The sequence below is a fragment of the Leucoraja erinacea genome, chromosome 6, assembly GCF_028641065.1.
Source record: "Leucoraja erinacea ecotype New England chromosome 6, Leri_hhj_1, whole genome shotgun sequence".
NCBI lineage: Eukaryota > Metazoa > Chordata > Chondrichthyes > Rajiformes > Rajidae > Leucoraja > Leucoraja erinaceus.
This window is the reverse complement of record NC_073382.1, coordinates 50863131-50885619: the sequence shown is the minus strand read 5'-3', so window position 1 is coordinate 50885619 and position 22489 is coordinate 50863131. Positions and strand designations below refer to the sequence as shown.

Below are 22489 nucleotides of genomic sequence, written 5' to 3'. Positions count from 1 at the left end.
GCAATATGAATAAATTACAAAGAAACAGTCCTCCCTTTCTCAAATTGAATTATCTTTGTTAATGTTGATTCTACTTAATTGCTTAAAATCATTTTAATATGTGTTTTGAGTTTTATCCTGCTTTGTCTGGATTATTCAAACAGATTGATAAATATTCTTTATATAGTTGATAAAATGGAAATCTAAGAAAGATTTGTCTTTGTAATATTTTCTTTTCTAGTTTTGCTCATTTGCTTTCCTCTCCATACATGACCTGATCACCTTTCTACACTCAACTTTAAAGTAATGGAGGAATCCTAATGAGGTTGATTAATTGGTGTTTTTCAGACAAGATAAGTTAGTGTAAATATATATATATATATTATTTATATTCAAGTGGCACAATGCAGGTTTTTGAAGCACTGCAACCTGGTTTCCCTTGGGTTAGGATGATGTAACATTGGACCCAAACAAAGGTATTTCAAATAGTTGTAATTGCCAGTTTAGCCACAACATGCCTGTCCACTACCAAAGGAGAGGCACAAATGACACTGAAGACATCGATACATGCCAAAGAGAGAGAGAAAGGGAGAGGGCTACAACACGGAAACAAGCTCTCTGGCCCACAAAGTCCACACTGACCATCCACCACCCATTTACACTAATCCTACACTAATCTATTCCAACTCTCCATATTGTCATTAATTTCCCCCAGCTTCTAACACTCACCCATACACGAGGGGCAATTGACAGAGGCTAACTACCCTACCAATCTGCTTGTCTTTGGGATGAGGGGAAACCCGGAGCACCCGGAGGAACCCACATTGTTGTAGGGGGAACAGGCCAACTCCACAGAGATGATACCCGAGGTTAGTATTAAACCTGGGTCTCAGCAGTTCGACCAGCTGTGTCACTATTTGAATTTTAGAATCTATCATCAGCAACATCGCAAAAGTGACCTGATGCTGTTGACAGTCCTGACGTGGAGCGTGAACACCACTGCGCTGCTCAAAAAGGTCCAGCAGAGACTGCACTTCCTGAGGGTGCTCAGGAAGAACAACATCACTCAGAGACTGCTGCTGTCCTTTTATCGGTGCTCCATTGAGAGCATACTAACATACTGTGTATGCGTGTGGTACACCAGCTGCACAGCGGCTCAGAGGAAAGCGCTCCAGAGGGCCATTGACAACGCCCAGAGGATTGTCGGCTGCCCTCTCCTTACCTTGGAGGACTTACACAGTTCCCGCTGCACCAAAAAATCCCAGAGTATCATAAAGGACATTTCCCACCCCGGACACTCCCTGTTTGAACTGTTGCCGTCAGACAGACGGTACAGATCTACAAGGACAAGGACGAACAGACTAAAAAACTGTTTTTACCCCACTGCTATAAAAGCACTAAATGTAGCCGCCAAGGAACGCAGGGGCGAGACATACTAAGGGACTGTGGTACACTGTGAAATCGACAGAAGGATGGAGGGTTGGGTGTTTATGCGTGCTATTTTCGTGATATTTATTTAGTTGTTTATCTTTTAATATTTTACCTTGTATTGTATCGTTAGCTTTTAGAAATGTTTGAATGGTGCACTGACTGGCTGACATTTTTAAATTTCGTTGTACATGGTTCAAGTTACAATGACAATAAAGAAACTATTCTATTCTATTCACAGACCACGATATGCTTCTATCATTTAAAGAAAATTCTATTTCAATGTGGAGGGAATTATGGGCTAATATCTGGAGTGCTCACTTGCCCAGGTTTACGTCAGTGGATCAGAAATGGATGGGAATCTGCTCAACGCACATGTTACTCCTTTGTCTATACAGTGAACGTGAAAGCTGCTTGCTTGTAGCAAGATATGTTCACTTCCATCACTGAGAGAATCAGCAAATTTGGGAATCAGGCAAGATGGCGATGACACCATAAGACAATAAAATGTAGGACGGAATTAGACCAATCGACCCATCGAGTCAACTCTGCCATTCGATCATGCCTAATCTATTTTCCCTGTCAACCCAATTCTCCTGCCTTCTCCCCGCAACCACTGACTCTCATACTAATCAAGAACCTATCAGTCTCTGCTTTAAAAATACCCCAAGTACTTGGCTTCCAACGTCGTCTGTGGCAATGAATACCACAGATTCACCACCCTCATCTCCATTGTGAAAGGTACTTCCTTTTCTTCTGAGGCTGTGGCTGGTCTTAAACTCTCCCACTACTGGAAACATCCTCTCCACATCCACTTTATCATGGCTTTGCATGATTTGAGGTGGAGAATCAACCATAATCTCACTGAAAGACAGGAAGGTCCGGCTCAAAGAGCTATGGGGCCTTCCTTCTGCTTTTCATCTGTTCCTAACTGCCCTCAAATATTTGCTCCCAGTTGAGAAATCTTCCGCCCAATGGGAATTTACTAACTTTATCTTGCTTGTTTCCACTCATCTAAAATTGGAAGCTAAGTATTCAAAATGTCTAGTGCAACGTCCATGGGTTTTCAGATCTCTGGTATCCCAACCCAGAGCACCTCAAGCTGCCCAATTTTAATGCATGATTAAAATTCATCTTCAGTCTGGAAACTGAAATAAAAGGTAATGTGGTTTCAGAGTGCACCCGTACTTTGAACACAGCAGCAGTCACAAACACAGATTCGCTGGCTAAGTGTACTTCAGCTCCAGAATTTAGCTTCTCCTTCAGCTCCTTGCAGGACTTGGCATTTGCTGAACGTCTGAAAATACCGCTGGTGAATGGTCCTTCATAAAACAGAAAGGAGAACATGTCCTAAAATGTAAAGCAAAGGTAAAAGGATCAGGAGTAGGGAATCAAACTCACGTATCTGCAGCTCTTAAATTTGTCTTCTGGTTTAACCATCTAATTGAATGCAATTATGCTTAGAAACAAGGAACTGCAGATGCAGGTTTACACAAAAGGACACCAAGTGCTGGAGTAACTCAGCGGGTCAAGCAGCATCTCTGGAGAACAGGGATAGGTGACATTTCGGGTTGGGACCCTACTTTGGACTCTAGTCTGGTCTGAAGAAGGGTCCCAACCCGAAATGTCACCTATCCATGTTCTCCAGAGATGCTGCCTGACCCGTTGAGTTACTCCAGTACTTTGTCTCCTTTTAATAATTATACTTGCCCATCATAACACACAAACCATTTGACTTTACACAGGAAAGACAACTGATGGTTGATCTTTGGATTTTCTGATGACAACCAAGCCTCTCTCTCTTACATCTCATTCTGTTGGCTGACAAATATAGTCCATAATCTAGGATTGGCAATGATCATTTCTTGTGACTAAATGCTGGGACAGCCTGCTGCCTGGCCCTAAGTTCGTTCAGCGCTTTATTTTTTTGTTCTAGATTCCAGCATCTGTAGTTCCTTGTGTCTCTAAACTCATTGATTTCATCCCCACTGAGTTCATCTCAATCCTGAAAGTTTTTCTCAGCATGAATCAAAGTGTTTAAAGTATCTTGTTTGACCTGGAGCTGAACTTATAAATACATCTCGTATTCATTACAAAGATAATTTCCATCTCTGCAATGATGCTTCTTTCTGCACCGATATAAACTCCCCTACACCAAAATCCAAGTCAAGATCATTCAAGTGAGTTTATTGTCATGTGTCACTGATAGGACAATGAAATTCTTGCTTTGCTTCAGCACAACAGAACATAGTAGGCATTGACTACAAAACACATGCTCGGGAACAGGCCCTTGAACCCCACATCCATGCTGACCAGGTTTTATAACTGACCTTGTCCCATTTACCTGTGTTTGCTCCATATTCCTTCAAACTAGTCATGTACTTTGTCAAAATGTATTTTAAAAGTCACCATTGTATCTGCCACTACTGCTTCCTCTGGCAGCTAAATACACATATGCACCACCCTCTGTGTGAATTGTCCCTCACGTCTTTTTTTAATCTTTTCACTCTCACATAAATTTATAGCCTCCAGTTCTGGACTCCTCTACCTTCAGAAAAAGATTGTGTCCATTCACCTTACCAATGCACCTCATGATTTCGTATACCTCTACAAAAAACACCCCTCAGCCGCCAAGCCTCCAGCGAAAAAGGTCTTAACCTATCAAGAATCTCATCACTCAACTCCTCGTCCTGGTAACATCTTGAAGCTTTTCTGTCCCCTTTCCAGTTTAATGAAATCCTTCCTATAGAGGGAGGCCAGAATTGCATAAAACTCAATGGTATTTGCAATTGTAAGAATAACATTCAAGATGCTAATTGTAATTACATGAGTCTTTAATGGTCAACTGTTTAAGTGATATGAAGTACCACTGGTGTTAAAATAACAACGCCAAGCAGTCTTTCTAGTCTTCGATAATAACCTACTACCCATCAGCATTGGAGCAATTAATTCATTACAGACTGAGCACTGCATCTGGGCCTTTCCCCATGATGTTGATAGTATTGATCCCACGAACCACAACTTGAAAAGACTACCTGCCATAATCTGTTTGTTGGAGACTAAAGAGAGCGCAGGTGTTGAATCTAAAGCAATAGACTACTGAAGGAACTCAGCAGATCGACCAGCAGCTTGGGAGGAAAGGTAATATTGACAATTTGGGATGTGGCCCTTCATGTGGACTTGCCGACTGTAGAAGCTTCTGTGCATATTAACAGACAGTTTTTCCATATTCTATGATTTCAATTAAATAATTCCACACAAGATGTTGCAATCACATCCTCGGAAACATGGAAATTAAAATTTCATCTCCATCACTTTGTCTCATTCTTTGTGCCAAAACACTTATCTAGGCAATTAGAATGCAGAACATAGAACAGGAACAGGCCCTTTGGCCCACATTGTCCAGGCCAAACATGATGGCAAGACAATATAACCTCATCTAGACAATAGACAATAGGTGTAGGAGTAGGCCATTCGGCCCTTCGAGCCAGCACCGCCATTCAATGTGATCATGGCTGATCATCTGTCGGCACGAGATCCTTATCTCTCCATTCCCAGCATATGTTTATCTAAATGCCTCTTGCACGCCACTATTATATCTGCCTCCACCACCACCCCTGGCAGTGCATTCCAACACCCTTCACCTTCTGTGTAGAAAGACTTGTCCTGTACATTTCCCTTAAACTTTAACCCTCTTACCACAAAGCAATGTCCTCTAGTGTTTGACATTTCCACCCTGGGGAAAAGGTTCTGTCTATCTAATCATAATAATAATGAATGCATACTATCAATAATACACAGCAGGGAATTTCTTTACATTTACTAAAATCAAAGCAAAAACACCCAACATTGTTCAAATTTAATTGTGATTTCCTTCCAAATTAATGAACCTTTCACTTCATCTCATTAATGATCAAAACAAAACTATTAGAAACAACCTCCTTCCTAACATGTAACACAATACAGTCACAAATGTCAACATTCAATGGTTATAAATTATCCTTTCTGCTCCTTATATAACCAGTTGCCACTTACCATGATAGGCTGTGGGAAATTGTCATTCTCACAGATGGTTGACAGTGGAAGGCCAAAGAGTCTTCCTGGTGTTATGGAAGTAGGGGACAGAGGCAAGCTGTCTAAATGAGTCGCAGAACCACGCCAGAAAGCCCAGTTCATTATTGATCTTTTCCTTTTGCATTGCTTTTGATTTGGATCTATGGAAAAAATAAAGGAGGTAAAAGAGGCCCCTTGAAACGATCATCTGCAAATCATATTCTCACATTTGCTTGTAAAAGTTGCTATGGTTACTTAAAAATTGCATAATTATTAACATCGTCATGGCTAGGTGCTATCATTGGCGGATTTGCAAAGAACTTGTTTATTTTCAACTATGGTTACAATAATAAAGTGACAAATTCCACAAAGAACAAACACAGTTATTAAGCAAAACAGCTGCCTCGGTGCCAAAGATTTCTATTTCTGAAAATACTTTTAGTTGATATCTATTGAAGCAGTGCAGAAAACATTATGAATGCAAAGCAATTTAAACATTTTTTATCGAGAATTATGATCTTCAAAGGGTAATTCATGTATATTTTACAGACCTGATATAAGTAAGTTTCTATTTGGTGAATGCAAATAATGCACATCAGACATTAAAATAAACTGCATTTAATCCCTTCATCGGAGCGCCTCTTTGAAATGTTGAATTGGATGAGTTGTATTACGGATATTACATATCATGCATCAATTGCTACCATGAAAATTATATGGTAGAATAAAGTATCTTCCTAAATGGCAATAGGTTTGTCCCAATGAAATGATTTCCTGCTGCTTCATCTTCACACCATCTGGAGAGCACTTGCAATGGAAATAAATATTTTAACTTCCTTTCCCCACTTTCTGTCCTAGGCCTCCTCCACTGTCAGAGTGAGGCCACATGCAAACTGGAAGAACAGGGCCTCATATTCCGCTTGGTTAGCTTACAACCCAACGGTATGAACATTAAATTCTACAATTTTAGGTAACTAACCAACAAACATACCCCCCCCCCCACCTTTATTCCCCGTGTTCACATTTCACGCCTCTTCTCTCCTTATATCAGCCATTGCCTTTTCATCTCTAGCCTTTGTCGAGCCATCTGCCAATCAGAAACCCCTCTCACCTGTATCCATCTATCACTTGCCATCCCCACCTCTTTTCCAGCTTTTCCCCCCCACTACAATCAGCCTGAAGAAGTGTCCCGTCCCGAAACGTCGCGTGTCCATGTCCTCCATAGATGCCATCTTTGAGCAGTACAGTGGCGCAGCTGGTAGAGCTGCTGCCTCACAGTGCCAGAGATCCTGGTTCAATCCTGACCTGAGAAACACAGGGCTAGTGTAAACGGGTGATAGATGGTCAACGTGGACTCGGTGAGCTGAAGGGCCTGTTTCCATGACGTTTCTCTAAACTGAGCTGATCCGCTGAGTTAATCCAGCACTTTGTCAACCAGCAGTTCCTTGCATTTACATTTTCCAGAAAGTTGATGAGCTGCCTGATGACCTTGATAAAGTGGGTAAGCTTTTTTTATCTGCAAGCATTCCGATTAGGTCAATACTTAGATTAAGCGGACTAAACAGGCAAAGATATGATACCTCGAACATGCTGTGACTCCGGATACCATTTTTTTAATAGTTCTGCATCGTAAGGGCGGCACAGTGCGCAGCAGTAGAGCTGCTGTCTAATAGCGCCAGAGACCCTGTTCTTTCCTAACCTCGGGTACTATCTGTGTGGAGTTTGTACATTCTCCTTATGACCGCGTGAGTTTTCTCCGGGTGTCCTGGTTTCCTCCCACGTTCCTAAGACATGCAGGTTTGTAGGTTAATTGGCCTCTGCAAATTGCCCCTAGTGTGTAGGTTGCAACAGTGGGTTAACATGGAACTAGTGTGCGGATGGTCGGCATGGGCTTGTTGATCTAAAGGGCCTATTTCCACGCTGTATCTCTCACCTAAACTGCACATTTTTCACATTTTTACTGCAGTGTTAGTATCAGAGGAGTTCCATTCACATAGAATGGTTGACGTTCACCTTTAAGATCAAATTGCAAACCATATGATCTGTTTTATTGAAGTATCAACAAAATTATTCATCTATGTGGGAAAAAATCAAGAGCTAAATTTAAACGGATCCAAACTTTAGCCATCCAACTTGATGCAGGTAGTAAAAGAATAACCTCATCAAACAATACAGATCCATAGCACAAGCTGAACTTTAACAGATTTGCCAAATGTTGAATTTGGGACATTTTTTTCTTTGAATCTTTAAACATTTACGTTCAAAACACTTCTGTGCATTCTCCAAAGCTCAGAAGTGAATCTGGGAACTGATAATCCCATAAATTTTTCATTTCATATTTCCACACTTCATAAGCATACTTAATTGTGCGACTGGGAAATATCCAACAGCCGACAGGCTTTTAAAGGACAAATCCACTGCATTCATCAATACAGCACAATGGCGCAGCTGGTATAGCTGCTGATTCACAATGCCAGCAGAGACCTAGGTTCGTTCCTGACTCAGATACTATCTATGCGAAGTTTGCACGTTCTCCCTGTGACTGCATGGGTTTCCTCCAGCTGTTCTGATTTCCTCCCACAACCTAAAGACGCATGGGTTTGTAGATTAATAGGCCTCTGCAAATTGCCCCTAATGTGTAGAGAGTAGATGCAAAAGTGGGATAACAAACAACTAATAGCTCAAAGGTACACAAAAATGCTGGAGAAACTCAGCGGGTGCAGCAGCATCAATGGATCGAAGGAAATAGGCAACGTTTCGGGCCGAAACCCTTCCCCATCAGTCTGAAGAAGGGTTTCGGCCCGAAACGTTGCCTATTTCCTTTGCTCCATAGATGCTGCTGCACCCGCTGAGTTTCTCCAGCATTTTTGTGTACCTTCGATTTTCCAGCATCTGCAGTTCCTTCTTAAACTAATAGCTCAGTTGGCAAAAAGTTAGACTGAACATCTAATGGGCCTGTCCCACTTAGGCGATTTTTAAGGGACTGTCAAGGCGCTGGCAGACGCCAGAAAAAACGGCGACTGGAACGGCGAATATCAAGTGGAACACACACACACACATCGCTTACTTCACCAGCCTGTTATGTAGGCGGGGCACAAGGCAAACAGGGGGAGCGCTGTCTGAGTGAAATTCACATGGTGCAAAGCCAATGTGACAGACACACACCGCGATGAAGGTTGGCGCTGTAATTAAGACGGTGAAAGCACAATGTATGGGAAGGGTCACGTAAGTCCTTTAAAAGAAGGGGGAGAAGGGAGGGAGAAGGAGTGGAGACAACGTTTAAGAAGCCAGAGATACACGGTTCGGCGGACATTAACATTACCGGTCGGTTATCCTTGGTTCTGAAAACTACTGCTTAAAGTTTTTTTCCCTATGAGCCAATGAAATTCACCGGTCTGCACCGGCTACAACCTATGCGAACCTTCAACCTCCTGGCAACCCACTAGGACCTCCTGGCGACCCACCAACGGCACAAGAATTCTCGCTACTCTCCATGGCGGCTTCATTCTGGTCGCTGCTAATTTTTCAACGTTGAAATATTTGCGGCGACATAATGAGGTTGCAACTAGTTCCCAGAATGCGGGAACCCCTCACGACCATGAAGGCGACTCCCCGGCAACCACCCGCGAACATGTGGCGACCATGTGGCGACTGCATAGTCTCCTGCAGTCGCCTAAAAGGTTGCCTAAGAGGGACAGGCCCATAAGGATCCCTGGTTCAATCCTGGGTTTCATCAGTTTATTTTAAAGACATTTGGCCAGACATTTAAAAGACATTTGACCAGGTATATGGTTAGGAAAGGTTTAGAGGAATAAAGTGACTTTATCGGAAGAAAGTATTCCATGCCACTGACTATGGAATACTTCATAATTTACTGTAATTTACTTCTGTAAATTTGCTTCTATTGTAGGCAAAGGGATAACTATTGTTGACAGAATGTCCTTACTCAAATTGGTCCCCTAATTTAAGGAGATTCGTGCTATTGAGGGAGTGCAGTGTAGGTTTACAAGGTTAATACCCAGGATGGCGGGACTGTCATATGCTGAGAGAATGGAGCATATGGCTTGTACACTCTGGTTTAGAAGGATGAGAGGGAATCTCATTGAAACATATAAGATTGTTAAGTGTTTGGTGACATCAGTGAGTTCGCGGAAGCGGTCACGGACTTCTTCGCAACAATAACCGACAACATCGTCCCCACGGTAAGGGTAAGCACCTTTCCGAATCAAAAAACCTGGGTAGACAGGTCCGTTCGTGTTGCCTTGAATGCTCGCAACGCTGCCTACAGGTCGGGCCTAGCATCCGGAAACATGGACGTCTACAAGGTAGAGTCCTACCAACTGCGAATGGCGGTGAAGGACGCAAAAAGGAGGTACAGGGACAAGATGGAGTCACAGATGGAGCAGCAGGACACCTGATGTCTGTGGCAGGGGCTACGGACTGTAACCAACTACCGGAGCACCCCACCCTCATCCGCAAGTGTCGGCACCTCCCAAGCAGATGACCTGAACTCCTTTTACGCTCGTTTCGAGATGGGCAACACCACCCCAGGTCTGCCGACTATCGACAATACCGCCAGCTGGCTGGTTAACGAAGCTGAAGGCAGGAATGTGCACACATTCTCGTTGTCCGAGCACGATGTGAGGAGGGCTCTGACACGGGTGAACACGAGGAAAGCTGCAGGCCCCGATGGCATCTAGGGGTGAGTACTCAAGTCCTGTGCTACGCAGCTAGCTCCGGTGCTCACTACAATATTCAACCTCTCCCTGGACAAGTCCGTGGTCCCTGCCTGCTTCCAAAAACCCATCATTGTACCGGTACCTAAAAATGCCTCCCCAGCCTGTCTGAATGACTACTGTCTGGTGGCCCTCACCTCGAGGCTGGTGAAGAAACACATCTGCGCCTTCCTCCCTCGCAACATGGACCCGTTACAATTCGCATACTGTTCGAACAGATCCACGGACGATGTGGTCTCCCAGGTCTTGCACACCGCTCTCTCCCATCTGGACAGCCAGAAGGAGGGCTACGTGAGGATGCTAGAGTTCATAGACTTCAGTTCAGCCTTCAACACGATAGTCCCCACCAGACTGGCCGAGAAGCTACTGGAATTAGGGCTCAACACCTCCCTGTGTGCCTGGGCCCTGGACTTTCTCACCGCCAGGCCCCAGGTAGTCAAGATGGGAGGGAATACATCGAAGTCCCTCACCCTGAGCACAGGATCCCACCAGGGTTGCGGCCTCAGCCCCCTATTGTACTCTCTGTACACACATGACTGTGTGGCTAGGTTCAGCTCCAACTCGATAATTAAGTTTGCTGATGACACTGTGGTGGTGAGCCTGATCTCAAACAACGATGAGAAGCCCTACCGGGAGGAGGTGGCTGATCTGGCACTCTGGTGCCAGGACAACAGCCTCCTCTTGAACATCAAAAAAAACTAAGGAGTTGATTGTGGACTTTAGAAGGGCACACAATCCAAGGACGTACACTCCATTGAGGATAAATGGGGATACTTTGGATAGGGTGACCTGTTTTAAATATCTGGGAGTCCACATCTCCGAGGATATGACATGGACATCACACGCTGCAACACTCATGAGTAAGGCAAGGCAGCGCCTTTACCACCTCAGGCAATTGAGGAAATTCAGAGTGTCTCCGAGGATCCTCCAGTGCTTCTACTCAGCGGCTGTGGAAAGTATCTTGTCCGGAAATATTCCCATCAGCTTTGGGAATTGCTCTGCCCAGGACAAGAAGTCTCTGCAGAGAGTAGTGCGTTCGGCCGAACGCACTGTGGGATCTTCACTCGCCCCTCTACAGGAACTATACATCAGGAGGTGCAACTCCAGAGCCAATATGATCATGGGAGACCCCTTCCACCCCTGCAACGGACTGTTCCAGCTGCTACGGTCAGGCTAATGCCTCCGAGTGTGTGAGTGCATGTGTGTGTGTGAGTGCATGTGTGTGTGTGAGTGCATGTGTGTATGTGAGTGTATGTGTGTGACTGAATGTGTGTGTGTGTGTGTGAGTGTGAGTGTGTGAGTGTGTGTTTATGTGTGTGACTGAATGTGAGTGTGTGAGTGTGTGTGAGTGTGAGTGTATGTGAGAGTGAGTGTATGTGAGAGTGTGTGAGAGTGTGTGTGTGTGTGTGTGTGTGTGTGTGTGTGTGTGTGTGTGTGTGTGTGTGTGTGTGTGTGTGTGTGTGTGTGTGACTGAATGTGAATGTGTGAGTCTGTGTGAGTGTATGTGAGTGTGAGTGTATGTGAGTGTGAGAGTGTGTGTGAGTGTGTGTGTGTGTGTGTGTGTGTGTGTGTGTGTGTGTGTGTGTGTGTGTGTGTGTGTGTGTGTGTGTGTGTGTGTGTGTATATTGACATTGGTGGAGAGGTGGAATATTGCGTTGGGGACCAGCCCTCCCGTGTGAAGCTGGGACCCAACAGGTCCCACTTAGTCTAGTCTTTCCTATAACATGGTGTCTAGAACTGAACACAATACTCTAAATGCGGCCAATATCTTATATACTGTAGCTGCAACATGACCTCCCAACTTCTATACTCAATACTCTGACCGATGAAGGCTGATGTGCTAAAAGCCTTTTTGACCACCCTATCTGCCTTTGACTCCACCTTCAAGGAACTATGCACCTGCACTCCTAGATCCCTCTGCTCTATAACATTCCCCAGAGCCCTACCATTGCAGTTGCAGAAATAGGCGGAGAAATGGCAATTGGACTTTAACCCGAGCAAGCTACTCCAGCACTTTGTGTATCATTGAATCCTCAAATCCTGCTTGTACCATTACAGTTCTACAAATTAAGTAAATAATAAACAAGTAACCACATATTGATTTGATTAACCAGCAAGTATGAGGAGTACTAACCAGCCATCTGCTGAAACAATGCTAGGTGACTTGGCTTCAAGATGAATTGGCACTGCATCTCCACTGGCAGCTGCTCCACAACGAACGGCGTCTGGAAATCTCGATAGATCGAGTCCTTGATCCCTTGTGTCCGTCCACTTGCACCTTGAATGCACCTCATTTTAATGCTGAAAGGATATTCATGACCTGTGGGAAATCAAGGAAAAGCGATCTTAAATTCCATTCCTTATCCACTTTTGTATTTTAGATTACAATTATGTTTTACATATTATGACAACCTGTGAAATTGTTTCAAGTGCCTATGTCACATCCCATGTCATTTTAAAAACTGCAATACTTTTGTGCTTTGCCTTTCATTTTAGATATAATTAAGATAGAATTAATAAGTGGTGTCCTTAAGGAAAATAATCTTAAATAGAAGGTAAAAACATTTATAAACTTATATGTTCCGAGTACGATAGCCAGAGGTTGATATCATCTCTGGTTATTTCTGATTCTTCTATAAAGTAAATCCATCAGTGAATTCTGAGTTTGTTTCTTGATTGCTTTCCCTGTAATTGCCCATTCTATTAATTTAACTGCTCGAGATTTCTTAACCCCGTATAGCAATACACTGACCAGCTGCATACCATCAGCACCAGGTGTGAACGCAGAAGATTTTGTCTCCCGGAACAAAGTCTGTTGAGAGCTTTACTGAGAATTCACTGGTATTTAGAAGGATGAGAGTGGATCTTACAGAGACATATACATTTATTAAGGGATTTGACAGGCTAGATGCATGAAAAATGTTCCCCATGTTGGGGAGTCCAGAACCAGGGGTCACAGTTTAAGAATAAGGAGTAGGCCATTTAGGACTGAGATGAGGACAAACCTTTTCATCCAGAGAGTTGTGAATCTGTGGAATCCTCTGCCACAGAGAGGGCTGTGGATGCCGATTCACTGGATGCCTTCAAGAGAGTTAGATTTAGCTCTTAGGGCTAGCAGAATCAAGAGATATGGTGAAAAAGCAGGAATGGGGTACTGATATTGGATGATCAGCCATGATCATATTGAATGGCGGTGATGCCTCGAAGGGCCGAATGGCCTACTCCTGCACCTATTTTCTATGTTTCTATGTTTCTAATCGTCCAGTGAGACCATTTAGTACCTGGTATCAAGTGAGAGCTACAATAGAAACTTTGAATGCCTTCCGGTTTTTATATTTATATTTATTTATTTATTCAGATAATTTTGACTCTTTGGAATTCTCTAACCAAACACAATCTCCAAAATTGGTTTTAATACTTTCCATGCCCAAACAACATGCTGTTGCATGCCTATTCAAAGTTCAATGTTTTAAATTTATGGTATACAGTAATCAAAATTACCATGTTCAAATAGTGATTGTATTTGCAAACTGCAATAACTGTAAGAGTCTTATTGGTTGATTGAATTGATTGATTGATTGGAAGATGCTGCATGGAAATGGGACCTTCGACTCACCCAGTCCATGCCGACCATTGATCAGCCATTCACACCAGTTCAGTTATTCTACTTTTGCATCCGCTCCCTGCACACCTGGGGGGAAATTTACAATTAACCTACAGACCAGCGCGTGGGAGGAAACCGGAAGACTTGGAGGAATTCCATGCGGTCTCAGGAAAAAACATACAAACTCCACACAGCAAACTCCACACAACCTGTTGGGTTGCTTCACAGCTTGGTTTGGGAACAGCTCTGTCCAAGACTGCAAGAAATTGCAGTTGTAGATTTAACCCAATTCATCCCACAGACCAGACTTCCCACCATTGACTCCATTTACAAAGCAGCCAACATAATCAAAGACTTGTCCCACCCCAGTCATTCGTTCTTCTCCCTGCCCCCATCCGTCAGGAGGTACAGAACCTTGAAAGCTCGCACCACCAGACTTAGGAACAGCTTCTTCCCCTCTGTTTTCATGCTTCTGATGGTCCTTCCATAAGCTAAGATACTGCCCTATTGACCTACAAATCAGCATGTCATTGGGATGTGGAAGGAAACTAGAACACTTGGAGGAATTCCACGTGGTCACAGGAAAAAACATACAAACTCCACACAGCAAACTCCACACACCTTGTCGGGTTGCATCACAACTTAGTTTGGGAACAGCTGTCTAAAGGTTGATTCACCTCTACCGTATTGAGGACTACCTATTGTAGTCGCTGCATCAAAAAGGCTGGCAGCATCATCAAGGACCCACACCATCCTGACCACACACTAATTTCCCCGCTACCTTCAGGTAGAAGGTACAGGAGCCTGAAGACTGCAACGTCCAGGTTCAGAACTAGCTGCTTCCCCACAGCCATCAGGCTATTAAACTCAACTGAAACAAATCTCTGAACATTAATAGACCATTATCTGTTTATTTGCACTTTATCTGCTTATTTATTGATGAGTGTATATATTTATATAATGGTATATGGACACACTGATATGCTCTGTATTCATACCTACTATATTCTGTTGTGCTGAAGCAAAGCAAGAATTTCATAGTCCTATCTGGGACATGACAATAAACTCTCTTGACTTGCACTTTGTCTAGGGAATGAAAAGCCAGAGTGAGGGACATGGGTGGAAGGGGACGGGGGAAGTGAAGAGCTTTCCTTTTTTGTGTTCTATTCTGACAAAATCCCTTTCTTGTATCTGTTTCATCTTCTGGAATACGAAGTTTCTCTTATTGCTTTGGCATTGTTTATTAAGTTTACATTTCCAACATTCAATTAGTTTCTGATATATGTGACATATCATCTGGATGTGATTTGGACATTTCACTATTTTTTTATGAGAAGTAATTTTTCAACACGATCCAAACCCTCATCTAAAGATCATGGGTCACTTTAATTCCCTTGCTTGCAACAAATTCTTCAGCGAAATCTTGCAGGAAACGGTATCCACTAAATCTGACAAAATATTGCATATACTCGATCTTGATCTTGTCACCAATTTGATACCATCCAAGACTCTGCTGCCCTAACATACACCAGGCTTCATTCAGCCATCACCCGTGTGCAAACTGGTCTACTTTGACTCCCAGGTAGGACGTTGATCAATTTTAAGATTCTCATCCATACTTTCTAAGCCTTCCACATTCCTTTCCTGTGGACTCACATTTCTTGCCTTTTCTCCCATTATCTCACACAATTTTGTGCCCGGATGAGGCAGAAGGGAGGAAGGCAAAGCAGAAATTTACCCCTTCCAGGCGTATAGGCATTCTATCGCTGCTGCCTGTAATCTGGTTCCTTTTCATTTCTAGCATGTAATCATAGTCTTTGTCCACCCACCTGTCAATAAACCCCCTCACTGTGTCTAGCTATCACTTGCCTGGCTTTGTCCCACCCCTACCTCTCTTCCAGTTTCTCTCCACCATGACAACCAGTCTGAAGAAGGGTCCCGAACCGAAACATCACCTATCCATGTTCTCCAGAGATGCTGCCTCACCTGCTGAGTTACTCCAGCACTTTGTGTCCTTTTGGGAGAACGGTTTAATTTATTTTAGTTTGAGATACCGCATGGAACAGGCCCTTATGCCCACCAAGTCTACGCCAACCATCACCCGTTCACATTAATTTTATGTTGTCCCACTTTTGCATCGAGTCCCTGCACATGAGGGGCACATCTAGTTTCCACTCATATGCCAAGGATGTGCAGGTTTGTAGTTTAATTGGCCTCTGTAAATTGCCCCTTATGTGCACAATCAATCACAATCACAATAATACTTTATTAGCCAAGTATGTTTTGCAACATACGAGGAATTTTGTTTGTCATGTCATACAAATAAAAAGCATCGGAAAACACAAAATCCATTTTACATAAACATCCACCACAGTGCCTCCTCCGCATTCCTCATGTGATGGAAGGCGAAAAAAAGTTCAAATCTCTTCCCTTAGCTCTCTCGCGGTCGGGGGCCTCGAGCCCTCTGTAAATGGAACGATCTTGACTCCCGTAGCCGGTGCCATTTGTGCCGTCCGCATCGAGGCGATCAGCTCCTGCATCGGGGGGGGGATGTCAACTCCCCTGTTCCGGACGATAAGACCCCACGTCGGGGCTGGTCGAGCCTCTGTGTCGTTGGAGCTTCCCGACTAGCCTCTCCTGAGACTGCGAGCTCTTGTGGTAAATCCTCAGGCAGCGGAGCGCCCGGAGATGCAATGCGAAAATTAATCACAAGTCCGGCAAGGTAAGAAACTAAAAAAAGGTTTCCCCCAACTCCTCCCCCTACCCTCACATAAAACAAGCCAGAGAACATTTACACAGACTTTTAAGACACACTAAAAATAAAAATAAGACAAAAAACACACAGACTGTTGGCGGGGCTGCCAATCGTGCGGCTCCCCTGGTCCATGAGGATCAATGAGAACACAAGCATTTGCAAGAGGTGATCAATGATAGCTAATCCACTGTACAGAAGTGTACGTTATAGTTAGCTCATTACACCAAATCTGAGACATTGGAAGTACATGCTGCTCCTCCTCCTTAAACAGTCTATGTTTAGTCTTCCATAATATGCTGGATTTGATCTTAATGAGGCTACGGGTGCTTTTTTCGCTGCCAGATGGACCTCCATATAAAAGAACAATCTTAAGAATGAATTTGGTATATGCAGATCATTAAATACAGTAAGTAGCATAGATCAGTTGAAAGATAACTGGCTATGCTTGTAATAAGATTATATGTTGAGAAAGTGAAATAAGCAGCATAAATGGTTTGAAAGGTAACTGGCTAGATTTGTAATAATATTATATGTTGGGAAATTGTTGGGGAGCTGAAAGTTGGTTGAAACAAATTGCCTATTTATAACATCTCCTGCCCTCTCATAATCATAACGGCAAACAGCACAGAAATAGGCCCTTCAGCCCAATTCATACATGTTGACCATGATGCTCCATCTAAGTTTGTCTTATGATGCTCCATCTATGTACCTGTCCAAATGTCTTTTAAATGTTGTTGTTGTACCCGACTCAATTATTTTCTCTGGCAGTTCACCTGTCCATAATATCTCCTGCTTCATGTTGTTATGCTGTGCATGTTTAAACACCCAGAACTGTTGGTACAAAATCCCCAAAAATTCAAAATGAGAGTATTGAGACTTTGGGAACATTCAAAGTCCTTATACTTTGGGAATTCATTTTTTAAAAATCTCACTTAATTGTTATATTATTCTGATGCCTCTTTCAACTGTTTATGGCCAGTCTTACAATCCACAACAGCCGATTGATGAGTAATTCTGTTTTTTTGTCATGAAAAGGATATACCCGATGCTCTCCGATTTACGATGCTTCGACTTACGATATTTTACCTTTACGATGGTGCAAACGCTTGGCACAGCAGCGAGCCACAGCTCACTTCCGTTCACGCGATCGCATTGTATTAAATGCGTTTTCGGCTTGCGATATTTTCAATTAACGATGGGTTTATCGGAACATAAGTCGAGGAGCAGCTGTATTCAAGTTACAGCTCAAATGTTATTTTCTGGAGTTTTTAAGCTGTGTTCAAGCTGTGGTCTTTTGAGTGCTATACAAACACATCCATTTAAGATCTTACCAAAGATTTCAGTTTAAATCATTCCATGTATAATTACAGTAAGGCGCTGCATGATGGCGGCCTCGCCAAAGGTCTGCCTTCGTCTTTTCCTTCCTTGTGTTTTTAGTTTGTTGTAAAATGTATGTTTTAGCTTATCTTTAGTTTTTGTACAGTATTTGTGGGGGGGGGAAACTTTTCTTATCTCTCACCTCGACGGAGATGCGACTTTTTCCATGTCATATCTCCGCCTGCACTGCGGCCTAACATCGCGGAGTTGGTGGCCTCTTGTTTGGAACTTCTAGAGCTCCAAAACCGCGGAGCCTGCAGACTTTACCATCTTGGAGCGGGCGATCCCTTTGCCAGGGGTCAGCCTTTAATGTTCCAACCTGCTGGGAGCTGCGGACTTTAACGTCGTGGCACTCGCGGTCTCTGATTAGGGACCGATTTCGGGTACTCCAACCTGCAGGAGTTTCGACTGTCCCGATGCGGGAGCTTAGACCCAGCCGACATGGGAGTTCGATCGCTGACTGCGGATAGTTCGACTCCCCGCGGGAGAAAAGGAGGAAAGAAGATAAGACGTTATTGCCTTCCATCACAGTGGAGAATGTGGAGGATGTTTATGTCAATTTTTATGTGGTTGTGTGTCTTGTTGCTTTTTTGTTTTGACCAAATTCCTCGTATGTTGCAAAACTTATTATATCTTACGATTATGATTATGATGATGATTGTTACACCCCAATTTTTGCTGTGTTCATCCTTTGTCTTACTAAATAGATTTTAAAGCCTGTGTAGAAAGAAACCACAGATGCTTGTTTATACCAAAGATAGACACAAGTGCTGGAGTAACTCAGCAGGTCAGGCAGCATCTCTGGAGAAAAAGAATGGGTGACATTTCAGGTCCGGACCCTTCTTCAGAGTGGTTTTAACCCGAAACGTCACCCATCCTTTTTCTCCAGAGGTTGTAAAATCTGTTTGTTTCATTTATCATTCTTCAGACGTTCTACGTTTAAGGCCTGCAATAAACATTTCATGGGTTCTGTGGAATAATTTTCTTCTATACATAGATCCCATGATTTATACTGCACAATCAGCTTATTCTATATTGAGACTTTGGAGATATAACAATGTCTCACTTCTTATACAAACTAGATACCAATCTTTTCTTCCATGTTCTTAGTTTAGTTTAGTTTATAAATAGATTGTGGAAATATTCCCTTCAGCCCACCAAGTCTGCACCAACCACGAGCACCTGGGCACTAGCTCTATCCTACACTTCTTCTTCTTAAGCCCTTGGAAGCATAGGCCATTGCCAAATGTCCTCCATCTCACTCGGTTATTGGCAGTTCTTTCGAGATCTCCCCAGTTGAGCCCACTCTCAGCCATTTTTTTAAATGTATTTATTTATTATTATTATTTTTTATTAGAAGTTAATACAGTACAAAACAGTGCAGTGGAACCTAATTTTAGGTGCCAACTATGTCATACCGTAATCCATTCTATGTACAACCTCTACTTTTATGTTTTGAGAAGGAAGTAGGCAAGACAAGAAAAAGAAAACAATAGAAAGGGGAAAAAGAGGAAAAATAGATGGTAGAGAATAGAAAAACGTGAAATGTGTATATATAAAAAAAAGAAAAAGTGGAAAGTAGAAATAGGAGAAGGCCCCTTAAAAGAGAAATTTTCAAATCTTTATTCGGAGATGTAGATCTATCCACGGCATGAACTGAAATCAGTAATCTTGACGGTACCGCTGCATCACATGATTCCAAAAAGTCGATGAAAGGAGACCAACTCCTTAAGAATTGGTCATATTTATCTATTAGTCGGAGTCTCATTACTTCAAGGCGTGCTATGTCCATCATATTCCTAATCCACATTTTAACAGTTGGTATGGTTGTATTTTTCCAAAATTTGTATCAATTTCTTTCCAATTATTAACCCATAATTAAAAAAAACCTTTTGGTCTTTATTTAAATTGATATCTTCTACTATTATTCCAAATATAATCCATTCCGTTTTAGGTTCTATTGTGGACTTGAAAAGCTTTGTAAATATATCAAATATATCGCTCCAAAATTTATTCAACTTTGTACATCCTACAAATGAATGTGTTATATTAGCGTTTTGAAACAAACATTTATCGCATCTGGGAGAGACGTTTGGATAAAATTTATTCAACCTCGTTTTTGAATAATATAGTCTATGTAATAATTTTAATTGAATTAAATTATGTCTTGCATTAATAGAACAATTATGTGTGTTCATCAGATACTTTTCCCATCTATCCTTCGAGATCTTTATCATTAGCTCATGTTCCCAATCTTCTCTTAGTGCTTCTGTTGAGGGTAATTCTCTATTTAATATATTATTATAAAAGTATGATATTAGTTTTTGTGAATCTGCCTTAATATTCATTGCTTCTTCTAAAGGGTCTAAAAATATAGTTTGAAATCTATGTGTATATTTCTTCATAAAGTCACATATCTGTATATATTTGAAATATTGATTATCCTTCAGTTTAAATTTTAATTTTAAATGTTGAAATGATACCAGTTTGCCCAATTCATACATATCCCCTACTTTCCTAATCCCCAGTCTATCCCATTGTTGAGATATTTTGTCAATGAGAGATGGTTTGAATGCGGGGTTGTTCAATATTGGGGTTAGTACTGATAGATTATTTAATTTCAAGGATACTTTTATTTGTTTCCAAATTCTTATTGGATTGTGAATAATTGGGTTCTTCTTATATATTATACTATTCAATTTTATCGGTGAGAGCAAGATCGTTCCTATATCGTGCGGATAGCACTCCTCTTTCTCCATTCTTATCCACTCCAACTGCTGAGTGGAACTATCCAACAGTACATTATGTTCTTAATATGTACTGCCCAGTAGTAATAAATAAAGTTAGGTAATGATAAACCCCCAACTTCTTTAGGTTTACACAAATGCTTTCGTTGAATTCTGTGTGCTCTGTAATCCCATATAAAATCAGTGATAGTAGAATCTAGTTTTTTGAAAAAGTATTTTGGAATATATATTGGGATCGCTTGAAACAAATATATTAATTGTGGTAAGAAGGTCATTTTTATAGCGTTAATTCTACCTATCAATGAGAGCGGGAGCGTTTTCCAAAATTTAATCATATCATTCAGTTTATTTAATAGTGGCATAAAATTGGCACTAAATAATGATTTGTGTCTTCTTGTAATTTGAATACCCAGATACTTGAATTTTTCTGTTGCAATTTTGAAGGGGAATTTTAGTAAGTGTCTCGGATCTTGTGGTTTTAAAGACATAATTTCGCTTTTATTCCAATTTATTCTATATCCTGAAAAAGAGCCGAATTCCTCAATTAGTGTTAATAAGGTGGGTATACTCGTTTGTGTATTAGTAATATATAAAAGGATATCATCAGCGTATAATGAAATTTTATTCTTTGAGTCCTTAGTGTTATATCCGTGAATATTCGGGTGATTTCTAATCCTTTCGGCCAGCGGTTCTATCATAAGGGCAAATAGCAATGGTGATAAGGCACAACCTTGCCTCAGACATTTCTGTCTGGACACCTCTTCTCCAGTTGTTCCTGGGGCGACCTATTTTCCTTTTTCCTTGGGGGTTCCATTTCAGGGCTTGCCGGATGATGTTTGTGGCAGGTTTCCTGAGGGTGTGTCCAATCCAACTCCATTTTCTCTTTCGAATTTGTAAGTCAATGAGCTCCTGGCTTGTTCTTTTCCACAGGTCCACATTGCTTACTTTGTCTCTCCACCAGATGTTAAGTATTCTCCCAAGGCAGGTGTTAATGAATGTTTGCAGCCTGTTTGTCAAGTCATGTCAAGTCAAGTTTATTTGTCACATACACATACGAGATGTGCAGTGAAATGTAAAGTGGCAATGCTTGCGGACTTTGTGCAAAAAGACAAACAAACAAACAACCAAACAAACTACAGTGTGTTTTGTTGTTTTCCATGTCTCAGATCCATACAGCATCATCGGTTTCACATTTCAGTTAAAGATGCGTATTTTGGTATTAATTGAGATGTGTTTTGAGCTCCAGATCTTCCCGAGTATGAACACCACGCTAGCCTCATTGATTCTACTTTTTATGCCTGCCTCTGCCCCTCCGGTGATGTCCACAGCATTGCCTAGGTATGTGAATGTTTCTACCTCCTCTAGAGCAGTGCATAAGGATAGGGTTGCTGATTTTGGAGTGGATCCTCATCGCCTGTGGCTTTGCTGTATTGGGTGTAAGACCACGCTATTGGGTGTCTATCCTACATGCTAGGGACAATTTACAGAAGCCAGCTAACCTACAAATCAGCAAGTCTTTGGAATGTGGGAGCACCTGGAGAAAACCCGCACGGTCACAGGGAGAACGCACAAACTCTGTACAGTCAGCACCTATAGTCAGGATCGAACCTGGGTCTCTGGCGCTGTAAAGCAGCAACTCTACCGCTGCGCCACCCAACAGTTCTACAGTTATTTCTGTAACTACTACAAAACATCAAAAATCCACTACTTTATCTTGAATATTTTGTTTTATTTTCATGCAATCTGGCTGGGAAAACTGAACAAAGATATTTAAAATTCCACTTTAGGCCAAATCCTTCTTCCCTTATCT

General features: G+C 42.1%; 1 protein-coding gene across 1 annotated transcript in view; it reads right to left on the bottom strand.

The window, feature by feature from the left end:
* The window catches only part of arhgap20 (Rho GTPase activating protein 20), a 98719-nt gene that overhangs the window by 16223 nt on the left and 60007 nt on the right, over window positions 1-22489 (bottom strand). The window contains exons 9-11 of the mRNA XM_055637002.1: window positions 12331-12516; window positions 5443-5621; window positions 2596-2757 (exon numbers count right to left, since the gene is read on the bottom strand). Coding sequence (XP_055492977.1) covers window positions 2596-2757; window positions 5443-5621; window positions 12331-12516 — 527 coding nt within the window. The remainder of the gene's footprint in view (window positions 1-2595; window positions 2758-5442; window positions 5622-12330; window positions 12517-22489) is intronic.